At 34.9% G+C, this 20,236-nt stretch overlaps 1 protein-coding gene across 5 annotated transcripts in view; it reads right to left on the reverse strand.

The window, feature by feature from the left end:
- The window catches only part of Zfyve9 (zinc finger FYVE-type containing 9), a 218,125-nt gene that overhangs the window by 92,042 nt on the left and 105,847 nt on the right, over positions 1-20,236 (reverse strand). For 3 of the 5 annotated variants that reach the window (XM_074080128.1, XM_074080127.1, XM_074080125.1), the window contains 4 exons: positions 12,630-12,729; positions 10,181-10,357; positions 8,358-8,527; positions 75-195 (listed from right to left, as the gene is read on the reverse strand). In XM_074080128.1, the coding sequence (XP_073936229.1) occupies positions 75-195; positions 8,358-8,527; positions 10,181-10,357; positions 12,630-12,729 (568 nt within the window). The remainder of the gene's footprint in view (positions 1-74; positions 196-8,357; positions 8,528-10,180; positions 10,358-12,629; positions 12,730-20,236) is intronic. The other 2 variants (XM_074080130.1, XM_074080129.1) reach the window with 1 other exon arrangement.

Consider the following 20,236-nt stretch of genomic DNA (forward strand, 5'->3'; position numbering starts at 1 on the left):
GTCTCCTTCCCTTCATAGGAAACAATATTTGGCATACATAACTATCTCTTGCTTAAATATGTAAGTCCACATACCTCCTTTTACACCAGTGGATATGAGAATGGGAGGAAGGCCATCTTCAGGGATAAGGTTCATTGCACTTCCAACAGGACTTCCAACCTGAGTTATACTCCCAGAAAACAGAGAAATCTCTGCCTAGGAAAAGCAAATCAACGGCATGAACATTATAGAATATGGTATTATAGTTTTAGAAGAATATAGTTATGACTATAAAGAGAAAGTGAAATTTTAAAATTCATGTTTTTCTCCCCTTTATTGCTGTGCTGCATGGGGGTACACTGTGGCATTTACAAAGTTTCTTACAACTGTATCAAATATATCACACTTGAATTCACCTCCTCCACAGTTCTGCTTTATCCTCCCACCCCCGATTCCTGGAACAGTTTCAACACATATCATTTTTGCATTTACATACATGTGTACACATTACTTACACTGAATACATCCGCCTACTCCCTTTCCCTGCCCACTCCCACTGGTGTCAACTCCCCACCCCCACAGGACCTGTTCCACCCTCCTGTTCTCTAATTTTAGATCTAGGATTTGTTTATTGATTTTTTGTTTGGATGACCTATCTATTGGTGATAATGAGATGCTAAAGTCCCCCATGACCACTGTGTTGGGAGTTAATATATGCTTTTAGGTCTTTCAGGGTATGTTTGATGAAACTGGGTGCATTGACATTGGGTGAATATAGGTTGATAATTGTTATTTCCTTTTGGTCTGTTTCCCCTTTTATTAGTATGGAATGTCCTTCTTTATCTCATTTGATCAAAGTAGGTTTGAAGTCTACTTTGTTCAAGATAAGTATTGCTACTCCTGCCTGTTTTTGGGGGCCATTGGCTTGGTAAATCTTCTTCCAGCCTTTCATCCTAAGCCTAAGCTTATTTCTATCGATGAGATAGGCCTCCTGTAAGCAACAAATTGTTGGCTCTTCCTTTTTAATCCATTTCGTCAAGTGGTGCCTTTTGATGGGTGAATTAAGTCTGTTAACATTAAGTGTTAGTATTGATAGGTATGTGGTGAGTTCTGTCATTTAGTTGTCTTAGTTGTTTGAAGGTTTGATTGTGCGTACCTAAGTTGAGGTTACTCTCTTTCTTGCTTTTTGTTTTCCTGTGGTTTGGTGCTGTCTGTCTTTCAAAGTTAAGTTGAGTTTCACTTTCTGTGTGTAGAATCCCTTAAAGAATCTTTTGTAGTGGTGGCTTTGTGGTCATATATTGTTTTAGTTTCTGCTTATCAGGAAGACTTTTATTGCTCCATCTATTTTGAATGATAGTTTTGCTGGGTAGAGTATCCTGGGGTTGAAGTTATTTTCATTCAGTGCCTGGAAGACCTCACCCCAAGCTCTTCTTGCTTTTTATGTTTCTGTTGAGAAGTCTGCTGTGATTTTACCTTTGTATGTTATTTGTTTTTTCTCTCTTACAGCCTTCAATATTCTTCTATAGTCTCTGTACTTGTTGATTTAATGATAACATGTCATGGGGTAGTTCTATTTTGGTCAGGTCTGTTTGGTGTTCTGGAGGCTTCCTGTACCTTGTATGGGCATAGTTTTCTTTAGATTTGGGAAATTTTCTGTTATTACTTTGTTGAATATATTATGCATTCCTTTTGCTTGCACCTCTTCTCCCTATTCAATGCCCATGATTCTCAAGTTTGGTCTTTTGATGGACTCAGTAAGTTCTTGCATTTTCTTTTCACAGGTCTTGAGTTGTTAACTAATAGATCTTTGGTTTTTCCTTTAATTACCATTTCATCTTTGAGTTCTGAGATTTTGTCTTCTGCTTCTTCTAGTCTGCTGGATTGGAATTTCTGTTTTGTTTTGCATTTCTGTTTTGTTCTTTTTTCTGAGGTTTTCCATATCCTGAGTTGTTTCCTCTTTAATATTGTCTATTTTCATCCTGAGTTCATTTATCTCTTTATTTATTGTGTTCTTTGTTTCACTTTGGTGTTTATACAGTACTTCTATAGTTTATTTGTTCTTGTGCTTTCTCAAATACTCTATTTTTGTTGTCTTGGAATTTCTTGAGTGTCTCCTGCACATTTTGGTTGACCATATCCAGTATCATCTCTATAAAATTCTCATTGATTACTTGCAGGATTTCTTCTTTCAGAATGTTCTTGTGGACTTCATTGGGTTCCTGGCATAGTTTATCTTTGTTTTGTTGGAGTCTAGATCTGGGCATCTGTTTTCTTCATTTCCCTCTGGTTCCTGTACTAATTTATTACTGGGGGGAAAAAATGGTTTCCCTCTGTTTTCCAGCTTCCCATCATTCCCCTTGCTACTGTTACTGTCCCTGTACTATGTGTAATCCAGTATTGTCTAGCTTATAATAGTAACAATGATGATACCTGGAATGGAAGCGTGAGAGGAGAGGGAAAGCAAAGAAGGTAAAGAAAAAGAGAAAAAAAACAAAACAAAATAAGAAACAGAGCCAAAGAAATAAACAGGGAGAGACAGTGTACTAATCAACAGTAAGCTAAACAGGCATTAGAGAGACAGAAAGAAGATAAAAAAAAAGTAATAATAAAATTTTAAAAAATTAACTTAAAAAAAATAAAATTTCCCAAGTTCAAATGCAATAAAGTTTCAGTCTTAAAAGATTGGGTGTTAGTCCTTCAGCATCCAGTCCTGGTGTTGGTGTCTGAGTAGTAGTTCTGTCGTTGTCTCATCAAAGTGGGAAAAAAAATCCCAAGTTCAAATGCAATAGTTTCATTCTCATCAAAAGAAAAAAAAAAAGGAGTCTAGAGACAGCTTTGTGAATGTCTATCTGAGGCTGCAGCTCGCCTGCCACCTACTGTAAGCCATCTGCTGCTGCAGGCTTTATTTATTGTAGATCTCAGGAATGAGCTTTACACTCACCTAGCCCTGCAGGCTTTGTTTATTTAGAGTTCTCCTGGGTGCAAGCCCCTTTTGTTTTCTCCAGTACACAGCCCTACCTGCCTGTTGCAATTGCAGTCCTTTTTTATTTAGAGTTCACGTGGGGAGGTGCTCCTCCCCTACTCTCCAGTGGAGCGGGCCACACTTTAGTCACTGTTGGATGCCTTCTCCTCTCCAAGCACACTGGAAGAGGTGGTGCCACACCCGCCTTCTCTGGCCAGCTTGTTTAATTTACAGTTTGCATGGGTCACATTTCTTTGGGTAGGGAGTGGTACTGCTGGATCATATGGTAGATCTATTGTTAGTTTTTTAAGGATCCTCCACACTGTTTTCCATAGTGGCTGTGTTAGCTTACATTCCCACCAGCAGTGTATGAGGGTTTCTTTTTCCCCACATCCTCGCCAACATTTATTGTTATTTATGTTCTTGATGGTAGCTATTCTAATAGGAAGGAGGTGGAATCTTGGTGTGGTTGTGATTTGCATTTCCTTTATGGTTAGAGATGGTGGGCATTTTTTCATGTGTTTTTTGGCCATTTGAATTTCTTCTTTTGAGAAAGTTCTGTTTAGGTCACTTCCCCATTTCTTTATTGGCTCATTGATTTTGGGAGAGTTGGGTTTTTTTTTAGTTCCCTGTATATTCTGGTTATGAGACCTTTGTCTGATGTATAGCTGGCAAACATTTTCTCCCATTCTGTGGGTGGTCTCTTCATTTTAGAGACCATTTCTTTTGCTGTGGAGAAGCTTTTTAATTTTATGAAAGTCCCATTTGTCCATCCTTTCTCTTAGTTGCTGAGCTGCTGGGGTTCTATTGAGAAAGTCCTTGCTTATACCTATTGCTTCCAGAGTATTTCCTGCTCTTTCATATACTAACTTCAGAGTTTCAGGCCTGATACTAAGATCCCTGATCCATTTTGAGTTGATACTAGTACAGGGTGATAAACATGGATCTAGTTTCACATTTTTGCAGGCAGATAACCACTTTTCCCAGCAACATTTGTTGAAGAGGCTGTCTTTTCTTCATTGTATGTTCTTGGTGCCTTTGTCAAAAATAAGGTGGGCATAGCTGTGTGGATTCATATCCAGGTCCTCTACTCTGCTCCACCGGTTTTCATGTCTGTTTTTGTGCCAGTACCATGCTGTTTTTATTGCTATTGCTTTGTAATATAGTTTGAAATTGGGTATTGTGACACCTCCATCATTGCTCATTTTGCTGAGCATTGCCTTGGCTAATTGTGGTCTTGTGTTTCCAAAAGAACTTTAGGGTAGATTTTCCAGTCTCTGTGATGAGTGTCATTGGGATTTTTATGGGAATTGCATTGAACATGTAGATTGCTTTTAGTAGTATAGCCATTTTTACTATGTTGATTCTGCCAATCCATGGGCATAGGAGATCTTTCCCTCTTCTGTAGGCTTTGATTTCTTTCTTCAATTGTTTGTAGTTTTCCTTGTAGAGGTCATTCACATCCTTTGTTAAGTTTATTCCTAGGTATCTGATTTTTTTTTTTTTGAGGTTACTATAAATGGAACTGCTTTCTTATATTCTTTCTCAATCTGTTCATTGTTGGAATATAGAAAGGCTATTGATCTTTGTAAATTGATTTTGTACCCTGCTACTTTGCTGAAGCTGTTTATATTGTCTATGAGTTTTTCTGGTGGAGTTTTCCAGGTCTTTTAGGTACAGGATTATGTTGTCTGTGAATAGGGATGGTTTGACTTCTTTCTTACATATTTATGTTCCTTTTATTTCTTCTTCCTGCCTTATTGTTCTGGCTAGGAAAAATTCATACTTTTTTAATGGTTCGACAGATGCTTATATTTTTATCTTACAAAATAAACTTTTATACAAACGGGATTAAATACATTATTCTACAAACAGGTTTTTTCAAGTAACAATATATCTTGTAGATCTTTCTGTATCATAATATTGTTATTATTCTATTCTTTTTAATAGTTCAGTGTGTTTTATAGACATGGATGGACATTTAAGCAATTTTGATTTTTCAATGTTATAAATATATTATTAATCTTTATTAATACACCTGTATCATTATAAGTCTGTCCCAATATTTTTGTAGTTCTTCCTAGAAGCAAAATTGTTACATCAAAAGGTATGAGGAATTTAAGTACAGAGAGTCTCCAATTTATGATTCAATCTATCATTTTTCAACTTTATGATGCTGTGAAAGAAAAGGGCACTCAATAGAAACCAAACTCTGAGTTTTGAATTTGATCTTTTTCTAGGACACCATATGTGATATGATGCTCTCTCACTAGGCTAGGCAGTGTCAGCTTGCTGCACCTCCCAGTGAGCAAGCCACACAAATCATGAGATTAAAGCAACCTATATTCTATAACTTACTATGCTGCTAAGCTATGATTAGGATTACCAAAGGCCTTTTTAGTGTACCACAATGCCAATTTATCATAGGTTTATCAAAATATAACCCTACTGTAAATTAAGGAACATCTGTACTTTGGATGCCAACAAATCACCCTCTGGTATGGTTTTGAATGAATGTGTCCATGCTCAAACTCTCATTGAAACTTAAATCTCAAATGCAACAGTATTAAGAGGTGGGGCTTTCAGGAGGCAATTAAGACATGAGGGTTCTACTCTCATGAATAGTATTAAGGTTTTAATAATAGGACTAGAGAGAATAGTGTTTATCCCTTTTGTCTGTTGATCCTTTGTGCCATGCAAGAACTCAACACTTCTTCCCTTCAGAAGACACAGTAATAAGTGTATACAGAAATAAAGAACATCCCTAATCAGATATCAAATGCTAGCACTTTGATCTGGGATCTTCCAGTCTCCAGATTTATTACAAACAAATTTCTCTTTTTTATGAATTACCAATTTTCAGACATTTTCTTATTGTAACACAAAATGAACTAAGACACCTACCTAAAATCTGAATCAATTTACCATCACCTTCAATGGTGACATGAAAGTTAGTATTTCACAAGTGTTCCATTTCCCCATTTATTCTTTGCCATTGAATATTAAACTTTTAAATTTTACTCAACTTATGTATGTCATTGTTTTCATCTGAATTTTAGAAATTACTACCAAAGTTGAACATATCAGTGTGTATATACCTTTAGACCTTTTTTGTAAAAAAAATACCTATGTATATTATTTGCCCATTTTTACTCTGGAAAATCTTTTTATTAAATCATAAAACCTTTCTCTGTGTTATGTTTACCACTTCTTTGTTGCACCTTAACAGTTTTACCACCTCTTCCTTGTCTTTTACCCATGCAGATGGCCCTAACTTAGGATGGCCCAATTTAGGATGTTTTGACTCTATAAGGATACAAAATTGATATACATACAGTACAAAGTTTATTTTAAATTGTAAATTTTTATATTTTCCTGGACTGGCCAATGTCCAGTAGTATGTTCTTATTAAAATTCATACTTTTTGAAAGGTAGCTCAAGACACTTGAATATTCTTATCAGCTTTATTCATAAAAGTAAAAAAAACCAGAAATAATCCAAATGTCCATTAATAGGGAAATGGATAAATTACAGTTTATCTGAACAATGGAATACTACTCAGTAATAAAAATATAATAATTTTGGTTCCACACAACATGAATAAATCTCATAAACATTAGGTTGAGCTTAAGAAGTTAAACAAAATCCATAATATACTGCATGCTACCATTTATATGAAATTCAAGAATAGGTAAAACAAATCTATGGTGACAGAGGTCATAATAATATTTACGCTGGAGAAGGAGAGGCAGATAGGGCCGGTACTAACAGAAAAAATGAATGAGAGAACCTTCTGGAGTGACAGAGAAGTTCTGTATCTTAACCTGGATGGTAGTTACATATACAGATAATGTGTGTGTGTGTGTGTGTGTATAATAAATTTATCAAGTTGTCTCCTAAAAGTTAATGTTCTTTAAGCACTTTCTAGAAAAATAAAACCTATGTTTTAAAACATGTCCACATCTTGTCATACTTTTGTCTATACTTTTTATAATTTATGACTGTAAGATTATTATAGATATTTACTTAAATTTTCAGGTGTGGCCAATATAGTATCATATAAAAAGAGCCTTGGAAGTTTTTATTAATAAACCATTATTAACTGATTTGAAGGCCTGACACAAAAAATAAAGCAGTCTATTCTAATCTGTTATTTAATGATTCATAAATACACTCTTAAAAGTAAAGACAAGTGGTCATTCAGCTTCTACTTTAAAAATTTCTGTGAAAAGGCATTTACTCCATTTATTAAGCACCTATTAAGTGCCAATCACTTTACTAAGCCACAAATATGACAAAAACATATTCTAGTCTAGACTCCTAAGAGTTTGTTTTCGCTCACTTTTTTTTTTTTTTTTTTTTTGCAGTATGGGGGCTTGAACTCAAGGCCTTCACCTTGAGACATTCCACCAGCCCTATTTTTGTGAAGGGTTATTCAAGACAGAGTCTTGAAGAACTATTTGCCTGGGCTGGCTTCGAACCGCTATCCTCCTGATTTCTGCCTCCTGAGTAGCTAGGATTACAGGTGTGAGCCACCGGCACCTGGTACTGTTTTCTCTCACTTTACCAATTAATACTGAAATAAAGTGCTGAGCAATATGAGTACGGAAATAAAATTCTCAACTTGGTTTATTTCCTTTCATACTGAGCCAAACCTGCTTCCCTATATAGAGCATTCATTCACTAGCACATCTATATTTAAAAATATTTGTTTTAGATACCTATCATACAAATTAAGAAATATAAAAGAAATCTAACAGAAAGGAAACACTCTTCACCATGGAAGTCACATTTATATGGATTCAGGCAAGAGCCATGAAAGAACAGTAAAATCATTGGCTAAAAGGTTGTTGAAGAACAACATATTACTTATTAATTACCCCTCATATTAGTTATTAATTAACAAGAAAAGAAAGTACTCTGGTAACAGAAACACAGCAGTTTAATAATCAGTTATTAAACTGATACTTCTTGATGTGAAATGACCATGCCTTCTGTGGTACTATTATTTTAGCCAAAAAGTTTACTCTGAAATTAATAATGAGATAAAAGCCAGATATATATAAATTAAGGGCATTATACAATAACTGGACAGTCTCTAGATATAGCAACAACTTGAGCTCACCTGAGAATATCTTTCATGAAAATCTTTCTCTTGAAAAACTTGTAAGTACAGAACAAACAAGAACAGCTGATTTTGGCACATTTACTTTACTCTTACTTACACATACACACACACACACACACACACACACACACACACACACACACGAACACTTCCTCTCACTAAATTGTATCCAAACCCGCAAATCTACAGGGTTCCCACAATAGTCACTGAACTTGGCAAAAGGCAAGAGGCAGCATAATGCTCAATAAAGTAAGTGCTCATTTTTAGTTGCTTCTTTGTTTTTCTTACCTCTGCTGCTGGAGGACTGGTAGTTACTGGCTTGACTGGGTCATGTGACACAGCCAAAGTTCCTGCAGAGGAAGTTCCATTCATTGTTAATTTGGCTGCATCAGCAACTTCTCCATTGGGCAAGATCCCATCAGCAAACCAAACTCTCCTCTGCTCTCTGGGCTGAGCAACTTGAAGGGCCAGGAAAATAAAACAGGCATCAATGTGACATTGGAGGGGTTTGTAATATCAAAGAAGAGAAGGTCACCAATTCTGGATGTATAAAGAAATCACTACTTAGCATCTTGCAATTAGATACATCAGAACTATAACTGTGTATGAAACTGGTTATAAATTGATAAAAATACATATTTAAATATACACTTAACTTCTGTAACTTATATGCAAAGATTTAAAATATTTTGCTTTAAAATACTGAGAATTCTTAAACACATCTATGATTATATCACATACTCTGTCCTCTATCACTGACAGAGAAACTAAGGAGAAGTGTTTTAAGTTCTTAGAATATAAATTCATAGAAAAAAAAAAACTAGCAAAAGAAATTCACATTCCCCAAAAGTATGAGGTTTCCACAGAAATTAAATATCTGGCAAAGTGATAGGGTGCTTTTAAAGGACAAAAGCTGCCCTAAAGATATGGAAGAAATATTAATTAATAAAGGAAGACATGGCACAGATATGTAAGAATTGGGAAGCAAACTGTCCAGATCTTTGCTAAAATTTAACTGAAGAAGAAAAAGACTGATCTGGCAGTACAAAAGTAGTGTGCATTTTAGTGAAAGGACAGTGAAAAGCTAGAAAACTGCATTTGTTGAAATGATCTCTTTAAATCCAGTTTTGGAAATCAATCCCAACAATAAAAACTAAGAGAGACTAGGGAAGAACAGCAAAAAGGACAAATGAAGTAAAGAGAATAAAGATTTTAAGAAAGTAGGCCTGAACTCACAAAAATACAAGGAGTATCACTAAGAGATGATTTGAAAAGAGGCAAAAGTGGGGAAGAACATGATAATCTCAGTAGAAATCTGATCTTCAAAAGGGGAGAAGGGTTATCTAGCAAGGGGAAGGAAACAATACTAGATGAAAAGAAATAAAATTAATGAAGGAAGACTGATTTTAAATATCAAGGAAAACATCTTGACAAGATCATTTTAAAGAAATATATAATTATTATTTTTCCTATTTATAATCACCTGAATTTACAAAGGGCCTTCCATCTGACAATATCATAATCATAAATCATATAAAGTGGTAATCTAAAAATAAGTTGATCCTATAATTTCCTACCTGTTATATGATATAATCAGAATTAAAGTCTTACATTTAAAGGTCTATGTATTCAAGATAATATTTTCATAATGGATAGATTTAAAATGAAAAGAGAAAATGGCAATGTATGTTCCAAAAAGCAATACTAGAATAGGCTGGCTGGTCAGCAAGAAGAATTCTCATTTTCATCACTTAATTCCTATAAAGAACATTAAAGTAGGTATGAGGCTAGAGTTTTACAGGCTGACTTCAAATTCTGTAACTCTTTTCAAGTCTAAGCAGTATAATTATTCCATTCTCAAGTTGGAAAGGAGACTGGCATATTTTCAGAGGTGCCTCCAAAATATGGGGCAACATGATAGTATTTTTCAGTTGCCCAGATATAGTCTTGACACATTTCTCACCTTGTTCTTTCACTTCATTCTTTCACTTCAATAACCACGCAAAGGGACTTATCTGTAGTGTTTTAGAGTTGTGCTGTAAAGTCATATCAGCACCTTTTCAGAGGAACTTGGTGAGAAAAAAGAGAGAGAATAGCACATGATCCCCTACCTTCTGCTCCAGGGTGCTTTAAAACTCCCACAGGTACCATCACAGTGGGAGGTGGAGAGCTCAGTGCTCCTGAGGCCTGAGCTTGCTGCAAGGGAGGGATAGTAGAACAGTATTCAGCAGGATTGTTAGGGTTAGGGCTCTGGCTTGAGGCACTCATCATGTTCTCCCAGGCTTGAGCTAAAGCAAATACAGACACAATCAATGTGAATGGATTGCAAAATAAGGATATCAAGACCTCCACAATACTGGATAAGTAATGCAGCTCCTCCTCATTAATACTCATAGTATATATCTCTTCCAGCTAGTGAAGGTACATTTCCTTAAGAGGGAGTGAAACAACATCAGAGTGATTTGTAACTGGGATAGCCCTTATGCATTTTGGGTTTGTGTTAATAGTTAATGTGCTTTATAAGCTTTAATCAAAAATCAAAATCAAGGGCAAAAACAATGTGACTTATCTCTAGACTTCCAGGCTCTTCTTAGTTGAGATAAAATCTCATTTGAAAAATACAGAAACCTACAGCTAGGAGAACATATGCCAGTATTTCCATGAATTATGCTTTTATGCAATCATCATCCTGAAGAAAAATATCCAGGGATAACAACCATTTTACATCTATGGTGTGTCTCAAAAGCACAGGACTTATTTGAACATGAAAATGTGCCAATATCATATAAGTGTGATCAACCAATATAAATGATCACAAATACATTAAGATTCTGTATGCTCTATAGTTTTACTATCTAAATACTGACATATCAGATATTCTCTTTAAAAGTAAACAGGATGAAAGGTGCTATAGAAATCTAAGATACAAAATTGTAATTTTGAGGTTCAGTAATATCATATACCCAGGGATAGAACCCACCCAATTTTTGAGCATCTTTAAAAAAATCTCATTCAACATCAAAGAATGAGCCATAAGATTTTGAATATTTATTTTCTCTAACCTAAACTACAAGACAAGGCTAATTAACAAAAGCTATGTTCATTTGAAAGCACTGGGAGGAAGAGGGGAGGAAGAGAAAAGGAGAAAGGGAAAAAAGAGGGAACACTGAAAAGCATCAAATTAAATATTCTGAAAAAGACCAGGCTAAGCCATGCAAGAGGAAAGATACTGGAAAAACCAGGAGAAGTGGATTACCTTAGGATCCCTTGTTAAGGGCCTCCTTGGCTTAATAAAAAGTAGTACTCCATATGAATCCTCTGCCATTTCTTTCATCTTTAGCTATGCCAAGTTAAAAAAAAATTGCTATTAAGTTCGAAGACCTCATCAAATAAAAGAGGTAATAGGTATTGTGATTAAGCTGCATGCTCTTGTCTGTGGAAATGTGTCCGAAAATGAAAGCAGTGGAACAAAAATCATCAATTGAGCAACTCAATGAAATAACCACCATCAAAAAGTGACCCTTAAGAGAGAATGATTCATATTTGATCAAAATTATGAGAATTCAGAAATGGGAGGAAATTGGGTGGATCATAGGAAATTAGAACAGATCAGATTAACTGACATGCAATAGGTTAATAAGCCAGCAACAGGAAAACGTCACTATGAGCAATGCAGACAGACAGAGCAGGAGGGATCTCAGAGCAGATAAATTCCAGCCTCCAGAAGGCACACTTGTCAGGGCACAGGCAGTAGTGGGTGTCCAGGTTCAACATTTTATTCTATTAGCAGTTGTTCTGGTCACTTTACAAAGACACATTAAAAAAAGAAACTAGTATAACCTGATCAATTTTATTGTATATCTTTATAAGAATATGCAGGGTTTTTATTTTTGGTATTTGCATTTGCTTTTAACTAAAATTCCCTTGGATTCATCTCCAGTACCACAAAAGATAAACAATGAATGTTTCATTTACCCTCCTCATGTCATATTCTTTCATCACATTAACTAAATTCAAAACCATTATCTTTATAACACATTTAAATTGTATTAAAGACATAACTGGCAAAAAGTGCAATTTTTTACTTTAGATGCTAAAATATTTATTTTAAACAGATGAATGATGAAATAAGGTGTTAAGAATGTATTCTAAGTTATTACGGTATTGCAGAAAAAGACAGTTTCTCTGGAAAGAAAAACCTCAGCTCAATTTTAACATATCTTCAGTTAGGTGGGTCAGTACACTCCTATCCCACTCATCTCCAATAATTTCAAAGGAACTGAACAGCTACACAGCACGGTATTTCCAAAGAAATTCATTCTTCCCGCAAAACCTACCTGGATTTAGTATTCATTCATTAAATTAGGCATGGGAATTCTAACATACCAAGATACTTTCCAAATGTAGAAATAAAGCTCAATATTTTTAGGTAAAAAATTTCACTTTATTTTCAGAAAGTGAGCTATTTGTACAGGAAAGACAGGAAAAAAAGAAGGCTTTTCATAGGAATTCTCTTATTCTGTATCAAAGATGGTGAAATCAACCTGTTTTATTACTTACCATTCATTAGGACTGAATGGCAGATTACACATACTCTAGCTTCCTTTCTGTCCATGTATAAAAGTTTACATTTCAGGCTACAGCAGGAAGCACAGAAAACCTGTGGAGAAAAAGAACATACTAAACTTTCTAGGATCACAGTATAAAGAGAGTAAACCAAAACTGACTAATACTGATTGACGGAGAGCCATATTAGACTACAATACTAAAAAATTAAAAAGAAAATGCAGTTCAGGAAGCTAGAATTCAAAACCAAGAGTGAATTTGCAAGTCTGTCAACAGTCAGGAAATTAATAAAGATTGCCAAAAATAAAAATCTTAGTCAAGGTCACCCAGCAAATAAACATCAGGGAAAACAAAACAAAACACCTGAGTTGCCCTTAGGCAAATTTCTATGCATGAGATCTCAAAACAGAAGCACTTAAAGATAATTGCATCTATTTCTGTTTGGAAAGGAATTATAGCAGGATGAAATGAACAAAGATTGGAATTTCCAGGTCTTAACTTCTATTTTCTACTATCCTTTTGTAGAATAGTAATCATACTAGCTGATTTCACCAGTTTTCTATGAAGGACAAAGATCAAAATATACAACTCAATCATAAAACAGACCCAGCTCCAACTATAAGAAATCAAAGCAGGCAATCAAAATCAGCTATGCCAGTTTTCAACACTTCATTTTCATCTTCTGGGCTTAGTTGGAATCTCACTTCCTTCTCTATTTCACACCATTCAACAACAATCTTCTCAGGTTCCTATTCAGATTTATTTTGAGGACTCTTTACTTGTTTATCAGATAGAGCTTCAAAGCTGCTCCCAGCAGAATAAATTCTACTTCTCCAATTTTTATGGCCAAGAAATAGCTTATATATTACAAAGCTGAAACAAGAGATGAGGTGTCCTATTAAAGTTAGCATTAGGTAGATCATCTTTCCTCCTGTTAGGTAAAATTAACGTATCTAACTACTAAGACTGCAAATTTAGTTTTCAAAGGACTTTACATTCTCAAAACAACTTTGAGATATAGGGGGAACAGAGATATGGTATACTTATTTTCTATAGGATGAAACTAAGTTTTGATGGCGTGCTAGTTTTTCATCATTGTGAGAAAAAACCTGAGAAAAAACAGCTTACAGGAGAAAAGACTTATTTTGGTTCAAGGTTTCAGAGGTTTCAATCCATCATAGTAGGAAGAGTATGGCAGTGTGGACATTAGATCAAGGGCAAACACAACAAGGGGACTGGACTTTGAGCACACGATAAAAGCGAGAGCACACAAGGGAGGGGTGAGGATAGGTAAGACACCTAAAATTCTAGATAGCATTTGTTGTCCTTAACGCAGAGAAACTAAAGCAGATACCTTAAAAGCAACTGAGGCCAACAGGAAAAGGGGACCAGGAACTAGAGAAAAGGTTAGATCAAAAAGAATTAACCTAGAAGGCAACACACACGCACAGGAAATTAATGTGAGTCAACTCCCTGTATAGCTATCCTTATCTCAACCAGCAAAAACCCTTGCTCCTTCCTATTATTGCTTATACTCTCTCTACAACAAAATTAGAAATAAGGGCAAAATAGTTTCTGCCGGGTATTGAGGGGGTTGGGGTGGGGGGGGTAGAGAGGGAGGGGGCGGAGTGGGTGGTAAGGGAGGGGGTGGGGGCATGGGGGAGAAATGACCCAAGCGTTGTATGCACATATGAATAATAAAACAATAAAAAAAAATCTGTGTATGTTCTGAACATGTCAGACTTATTTTTTCATTCCCTCAACAGTATTGTTTGTGGCATTTATTTTAAATTATTAATTTATGTTATGACTATTCATGGCTCATACAATAGGTATTACAAGTAATCTAGAGATGTTTCGAGAACGTGGAATGATATGTGTACATAATACACTACACCATTTTATTTAAGGCACTTGTGCACCTAGTGGAACCAATCCCCTATTAATACTGAAGGATGACTGGTTAAAATGTTCCATTTGTGTGTTTACGTGTACAAATTTCTTTTTTTCAGACAGGGTCTCACTATGTAGCCCAACCTGGCCTCAAACTCATAGTCCTCCTACCTTAGACATGTGGTGTGGCTGAAGCAATAGATAAAGTGCCTACTTTGCAATCACAAAGCTCTGAGTTCAAACCATAGTCCTACAAAAAAAAAAATTCACATAATCCTCCCACCTCAGTCTCCCAAGTGCTGGGATTACAGCTATGCACCTCCATGTCCAGCAACAAGAAATTTTCTTAATGTGGCACTTTTGGATTCCAATTCCAACTTTTATCATTCACTAGCCAAATGAATTTATGGGAATGGTTTAAACTCTTTGGAGCTTAGGTTTTCTCAAAGGGAAAAAAAATGCTAATATGAAGATTAAATGAGATAATGTATGTAACATGCAGCACATAAAAGGTGAAGGTATACTGGCAACTTTCTTATTCTCCTTTCCTTGCCTTTTAAATTTGCTGACTCATGGCTTTTCCGCATTAAAAATAAAAAAACCTACTGCCAAATTTATGAACATGCTTTATATTGAGGTACCACTTTGTATGTATTTATACACCGTTACAGCATGAATAACACTCCTTTGGAGTTCTTCAAAATTAAAATTATCAAATGCTCATTTCTTTCTGAACTAGAAAAGGAAAAAAATGATGTCCCAAACTTTAAAAAGCCCTGACTTATGACAAAAATAACTGCCATACAAGAGCAAAAAACAGCAAGAGTGCCTGTAACTGACCAATATGCAGCTGTTCACAAAGATCAGTAACAAATTATAAAAATTCTTAAATACAAGAAAGAGTACTTTATTTCCCCCACACTTATTAGTACATACTAAAATGTCGTAAGAGCTAAAGCAGTTCAGATACTGACCCTACCTCTGTTCAAATACCTGTTTCACCTGACTGTTATTAACTGAAAAGAGTAATAGTTATCAGAGTTATTTTGAGAGTCCATTACAAGGAGGTCTTTAAGGGTGTCTCTAAGACTTTCAACATTATTTCCAAAAGAAGTCATAAAAACTAAAAGATATTATGCTAGAATTGAAAGAAAACACCACAAGATTTTTAAATTGAAATTAATTCAACCAGACATTTTCTTTAAGGTATATGGACTGATTTTTAAATATATTCTGCATCTTAATAGCACACTTAATATGGCATTGTAAGTTTTATGTGTGGATTAAGAAGTGCTAATTTATGGCAGCAATTAAAATATTCTTTTTTATAACCATATGTTTGGCTATTTTAAACTTTTTCCTCTAAAAGTTTCAATCATATAAAAGTAGACCTAATAGTTTAACAAATATCCCCATTATTCAGCTTCAACACTTATCAAAGCCAATCCTCACTCACTTCTTCCCCACAATTGTTTACTTTTGTTTTGTGGTGCTGGGTATGTAATCCAGGGCTTCACACAACTAGGAAAGTCCTGTACCACTGAGTTATATCCTTAACCTAATAATTTTGAGGTAAATCTTAGATAACATTTCATCTTTAAATATTTTGGTATGAAGTCAGGCACATACCTGAAGTCAGGTACATACCACAGCAACTCAGGAGGATGAGACAGGAAGATCACAAGTTATAGAGGCCATTACAGGCAACTCAGACCTTGTTTTCAAAAAAATAAAAAGGGAAATGAAAAGTAAGGTCTATTGTTTTTAAATTGTGTTTTGATTTTTTTTTGTTTTTGTTTTGTTGTTTGATGGTACTGGGGTTTGAACTTGCTAAGCAGGCGCTCTACCATTTGAGCCACACCTCCAGTCCTTAAACTGTCTTTTCAATTCATTTGCCCATTTATTAATTGGACTGTTTATTCTTTGCATGTTTAATTTTTGGAGCAATTTGTATATTCTGGTATTAATCCTTTATCTGATGAATAAGTAGCAAAGATTTTCTCCCATTCTGTAGGTTCTCTTGATTCTGCTAACTGTTTCCTTTGATATGGAGAAGCTTTTTAATTTGATACAATCTCATTTGTTAATTCTTGCTCTTATTGCCTGAGCTGTTTGGAGTCCTACTCAGAAAGGTATTAAATGCCTGTATCTTCAGAAATCTAACCTATATTTTCCTGTACTACTTTAAGTTTCAGTCCTTACATTTATAACTTAGATATATTTTGAATTAATTTTTGTACAAGGTAAGTCTAGCTTCAGTCTCTACATGTGGCTATCCAGTTTTCCTAACACAATTTGTTTAAGAGCTGTCTTTTCTCCAACATATGTTTTTAGCACCTATGTAGAAAATCAACTGGCCATTGCTGAGTGGGCTTCTTTCTGGAGCTTCTGTTCTATGCCATTGGTCTGTGTCTGTTTTTGTGTCAGTACCATGCTTTCTTAGTATGGTTCTGTAGTATTATTTGAAATCAGATATTGCTCTTTTTGCTCAGGATTGCTTTAGCTATTCTAGCTCTTTTGTGCTTTTTTTTTCTCCTTTTGTTTTATTGTTTCTACATCTACTTACATGTATATACATTGTTTGTGTCACCTCCCCCCTCACCTCCCTTCCTCCTCTGCCCACCCATCTTCCAGGTCTTTTGTGCATCTACAATGAACTTTAGGACTGATTTTTTTTTCTTTTTGCGGAAAATATCATTGGAATTTTGATGGGGATTGTATTGAATCTGTAGATTGGTTTGGGTAGTATAGCAATTTTATCAGTATTAATTGTGTTTATCTATGAATATAAGAGTGTGTGTGTGTGTGTGTGTGTGTGTGTGTGTGTGACTGGGGTTTGAATTTTGCAAGTGCAACGCAGGCACTCTACCACTGAAGACATACCTCCAGTTCATTTTTGGTCTGGTTATTTTGGAGTTGGGGAGTCTCAAGAACTATTTGCCCAGGCTGGCCTCAAACTGCAATCCTCCAATCTCAGTTTCCCAAGTAGCTAGGATTACAGGCGTGAGCCACCAGCACCCAGCTTTCTTCAATTTCTTTCATCAAGTTTTTATAATTTTCACTGTAGGAATGTTTCACATTCTTAGTTAAGTTTATACCTATGTATTTTTTTGAGGCTACTGTGAATGGGATTGTTTTCCTGATTTCTTTCTCAGTTTCTTAATGGTATACAAAAAAGCTACTGACTTTTATGCTGATTTTATATACTGCTAATTTGCTGAAACTGTTAATCACACCTAAGAGTTTTTTGGTAGAGTCTTCAGAGTCTTTTAATTATAGCATAATATCTGCAAATAGGGATAATTTGTGTACTTCCTTTCCTGCATGTACCCCTTTTATTTTTTTCTCTTGCCTTGCTGCTCTGGCTAAGAATTCAAGCAGTAATATTGAATAAGAGTAGAAAGAGTAGACAGCCTTGTATCATTCCTGTCTTTAGAGGAAATTATTTCAGTTTTCCCTCATGCAGAATAATGTTGGCTATAGGTTTGCTGAATATAGCCGTTATTATGTTGAAGGATGTTTTATATATATATATATAACTGTATATATATAGTTTCAAAGTACTTCCTAATGAGCCTTTGAATTTCATTGGTGTTTGTTGTGATATCCCCTTTCTCATCTCTAATTTTTAAAATTTGGATATTCCACTTTCTTTTGGTTAGTTTGGCTAAGGATATGTAGATCTTATTTATCTTCTGAAAGAACAAACTCTTTGATTCAGATATTTGTTGCATCATTCTTTCAGTCTTCTTTTCATTAACTTCTATACTGATCTAATTATTTTTTTTGTTCACTGCTTTTGGGTTTGGCTTGTTCTTGTTTTTCTAAGAGCTTGAGGTTCCTCATTAGGTTATTTATTTGAGATCTACAGTTGAAAGCTTTTCTCTTAGTACTGCCTGTGCTGTTTTCCAAAGGTTCTGGTAAGTTGTGTTTTCATTTGCATTTGATCCTACAAATTTTTTCAATGATTTACCTCATCACTGAAGTATAAACTGTTTAGTCTCCATGTATTTGGATATTTTCTACAGTTTGTCTTATTGATTTTTGCTTTTATTACATTGTGATCTGATAAAATACAGGAAATTACTTCAATTTCATTGTATTTGTTAAAACTTGCTTTATGTCCTAAGAGATGATCTATTCTGGAGGAAGTTCCATGGGCTACTGTGAAGAATGTGTATTCTGCAGCTGTTGAGTAGAAGATACTGTAGATTTCTGCTAAATTCATTTGACCTATAGTGTCATTTAATTCTAAGGGTTTTGTTGATTTTTTTTTTATCTGGATAACCTATCTTTTGTTGAGGTGGGGTATTAAAGTCACCACTATTACTGTGTTGAGGTCCATTTGTGCTTTTATATCCAGTGTGTTTGCTTTATGAAACTGAGTGTACTCTTGTTCAGTGCACATATTTACAACTGTTATATCCTCCTTATTGACTTCCCTTTTCTAACTTTGGCTTGTCTGCTTTGTCAGATAAGAGTATACCTACTCCTGTATGCTCTCAGGCTCCATTTGCTAAGAAAATCTCTTTCCATTCTTTACTTTAAGCCTGTGATTGTCTTTGCCAGTGAGGTGAATTTCTTGTAGGCAAGAAACAGTCAGGTCTTGTTTTTTAATTCAATCTGCCAGGTTGGCAGGCTCTCTGCCTCTTTAGCTACTCTGCCAGCAAGTCTTTTGATTGGAAAACTGAGACCATTAACTCTTAAGAGTTATTACAGAAAGGTATGTAGTAATTCCAGCTTGTCCTTACTTCTTCCTTACTTCTCATTTACTTATCTACTCCTCTTGTAAGATTTAATCTTTCTCATATTTTTATTGTTGCATTTATCTTTCTCTTCTGTTTGTATTATTCAAGTATCTTCTACAATACTGGTTTGGTGGTCATGAATTATTTCAGTTTTTGTTTATCACAGATTTACTCCTCCTTTGATTATAAAGAATAACCTTGCTGGTACAGTAATCTAGATTAGCATTTATTTTCTTTCAGGGCTTGAAATACATCATTCCATGCCCTTCTTGCTTTTTTTGATTTCTGTTGAGAAATCAGCTGTTATTCTGATGAACTTGACTTTGTAGGTGACTTGGTGCTTCTCTCCTGTAGCTTTCAGTATTCTTTGCTTATTCTGCATACCTAATGTTATAAAAGCCTTCTGTTCCTGGATGATCATCTCTTTAGAAAATTTTCTATAATACATTATTGAATATGTTTTCTAGGCCTTTAGTGTATACCTCTTTTCCTTTCTTCTATGCCCATGATTCATAGGTTTGGTCTTTTAATGTTGAGGGACTATTTTTCAAGATATTTATAGTATTATCACACCTAACAAAATGGTAATTTCTTAAAAATATCCAAAAACTAATGTTCTATTACAGTCACATTCTTATTAAACTTTTATGATACGTGTATATGTCTCAAGTCTCTTTTATTACACAGGTTCCCCATTGAAAATATTTTATTGAGGGTTGGGGGTATGACTCAATAGTACAGCAATTGCCTAACATGTACGAGCTGTTGGTTAAATCCCCAGTAATGAAAAATACATGTGTATTTTAATTGGAGAAACAAAGTCATTTGACCTATACTTTCTTGTAATCTGGATTTCGCTGATTACCTTCCTGTATCCTTGTTTAATGTGTTTCTTTAACTCTGTATTTCTTATAAACTGATTGTTAGATCTAGAAAATTAACCAAATCCTCTTTTACTTT

This window comes from Castor canadensis, chromosome 7 (assembly GCF_047511655.1).
Source record: "Castor canadensis chromosome 7, mCasCan1.hap1v2, whole genome shotgun sequence".
Taxonomy (NCBI): domain Eukaryota; kingdom Metazoa; phylum Chordata; class Mammalia; order Rodentia; family Castoridae; genus Castor; species Castor canadensis.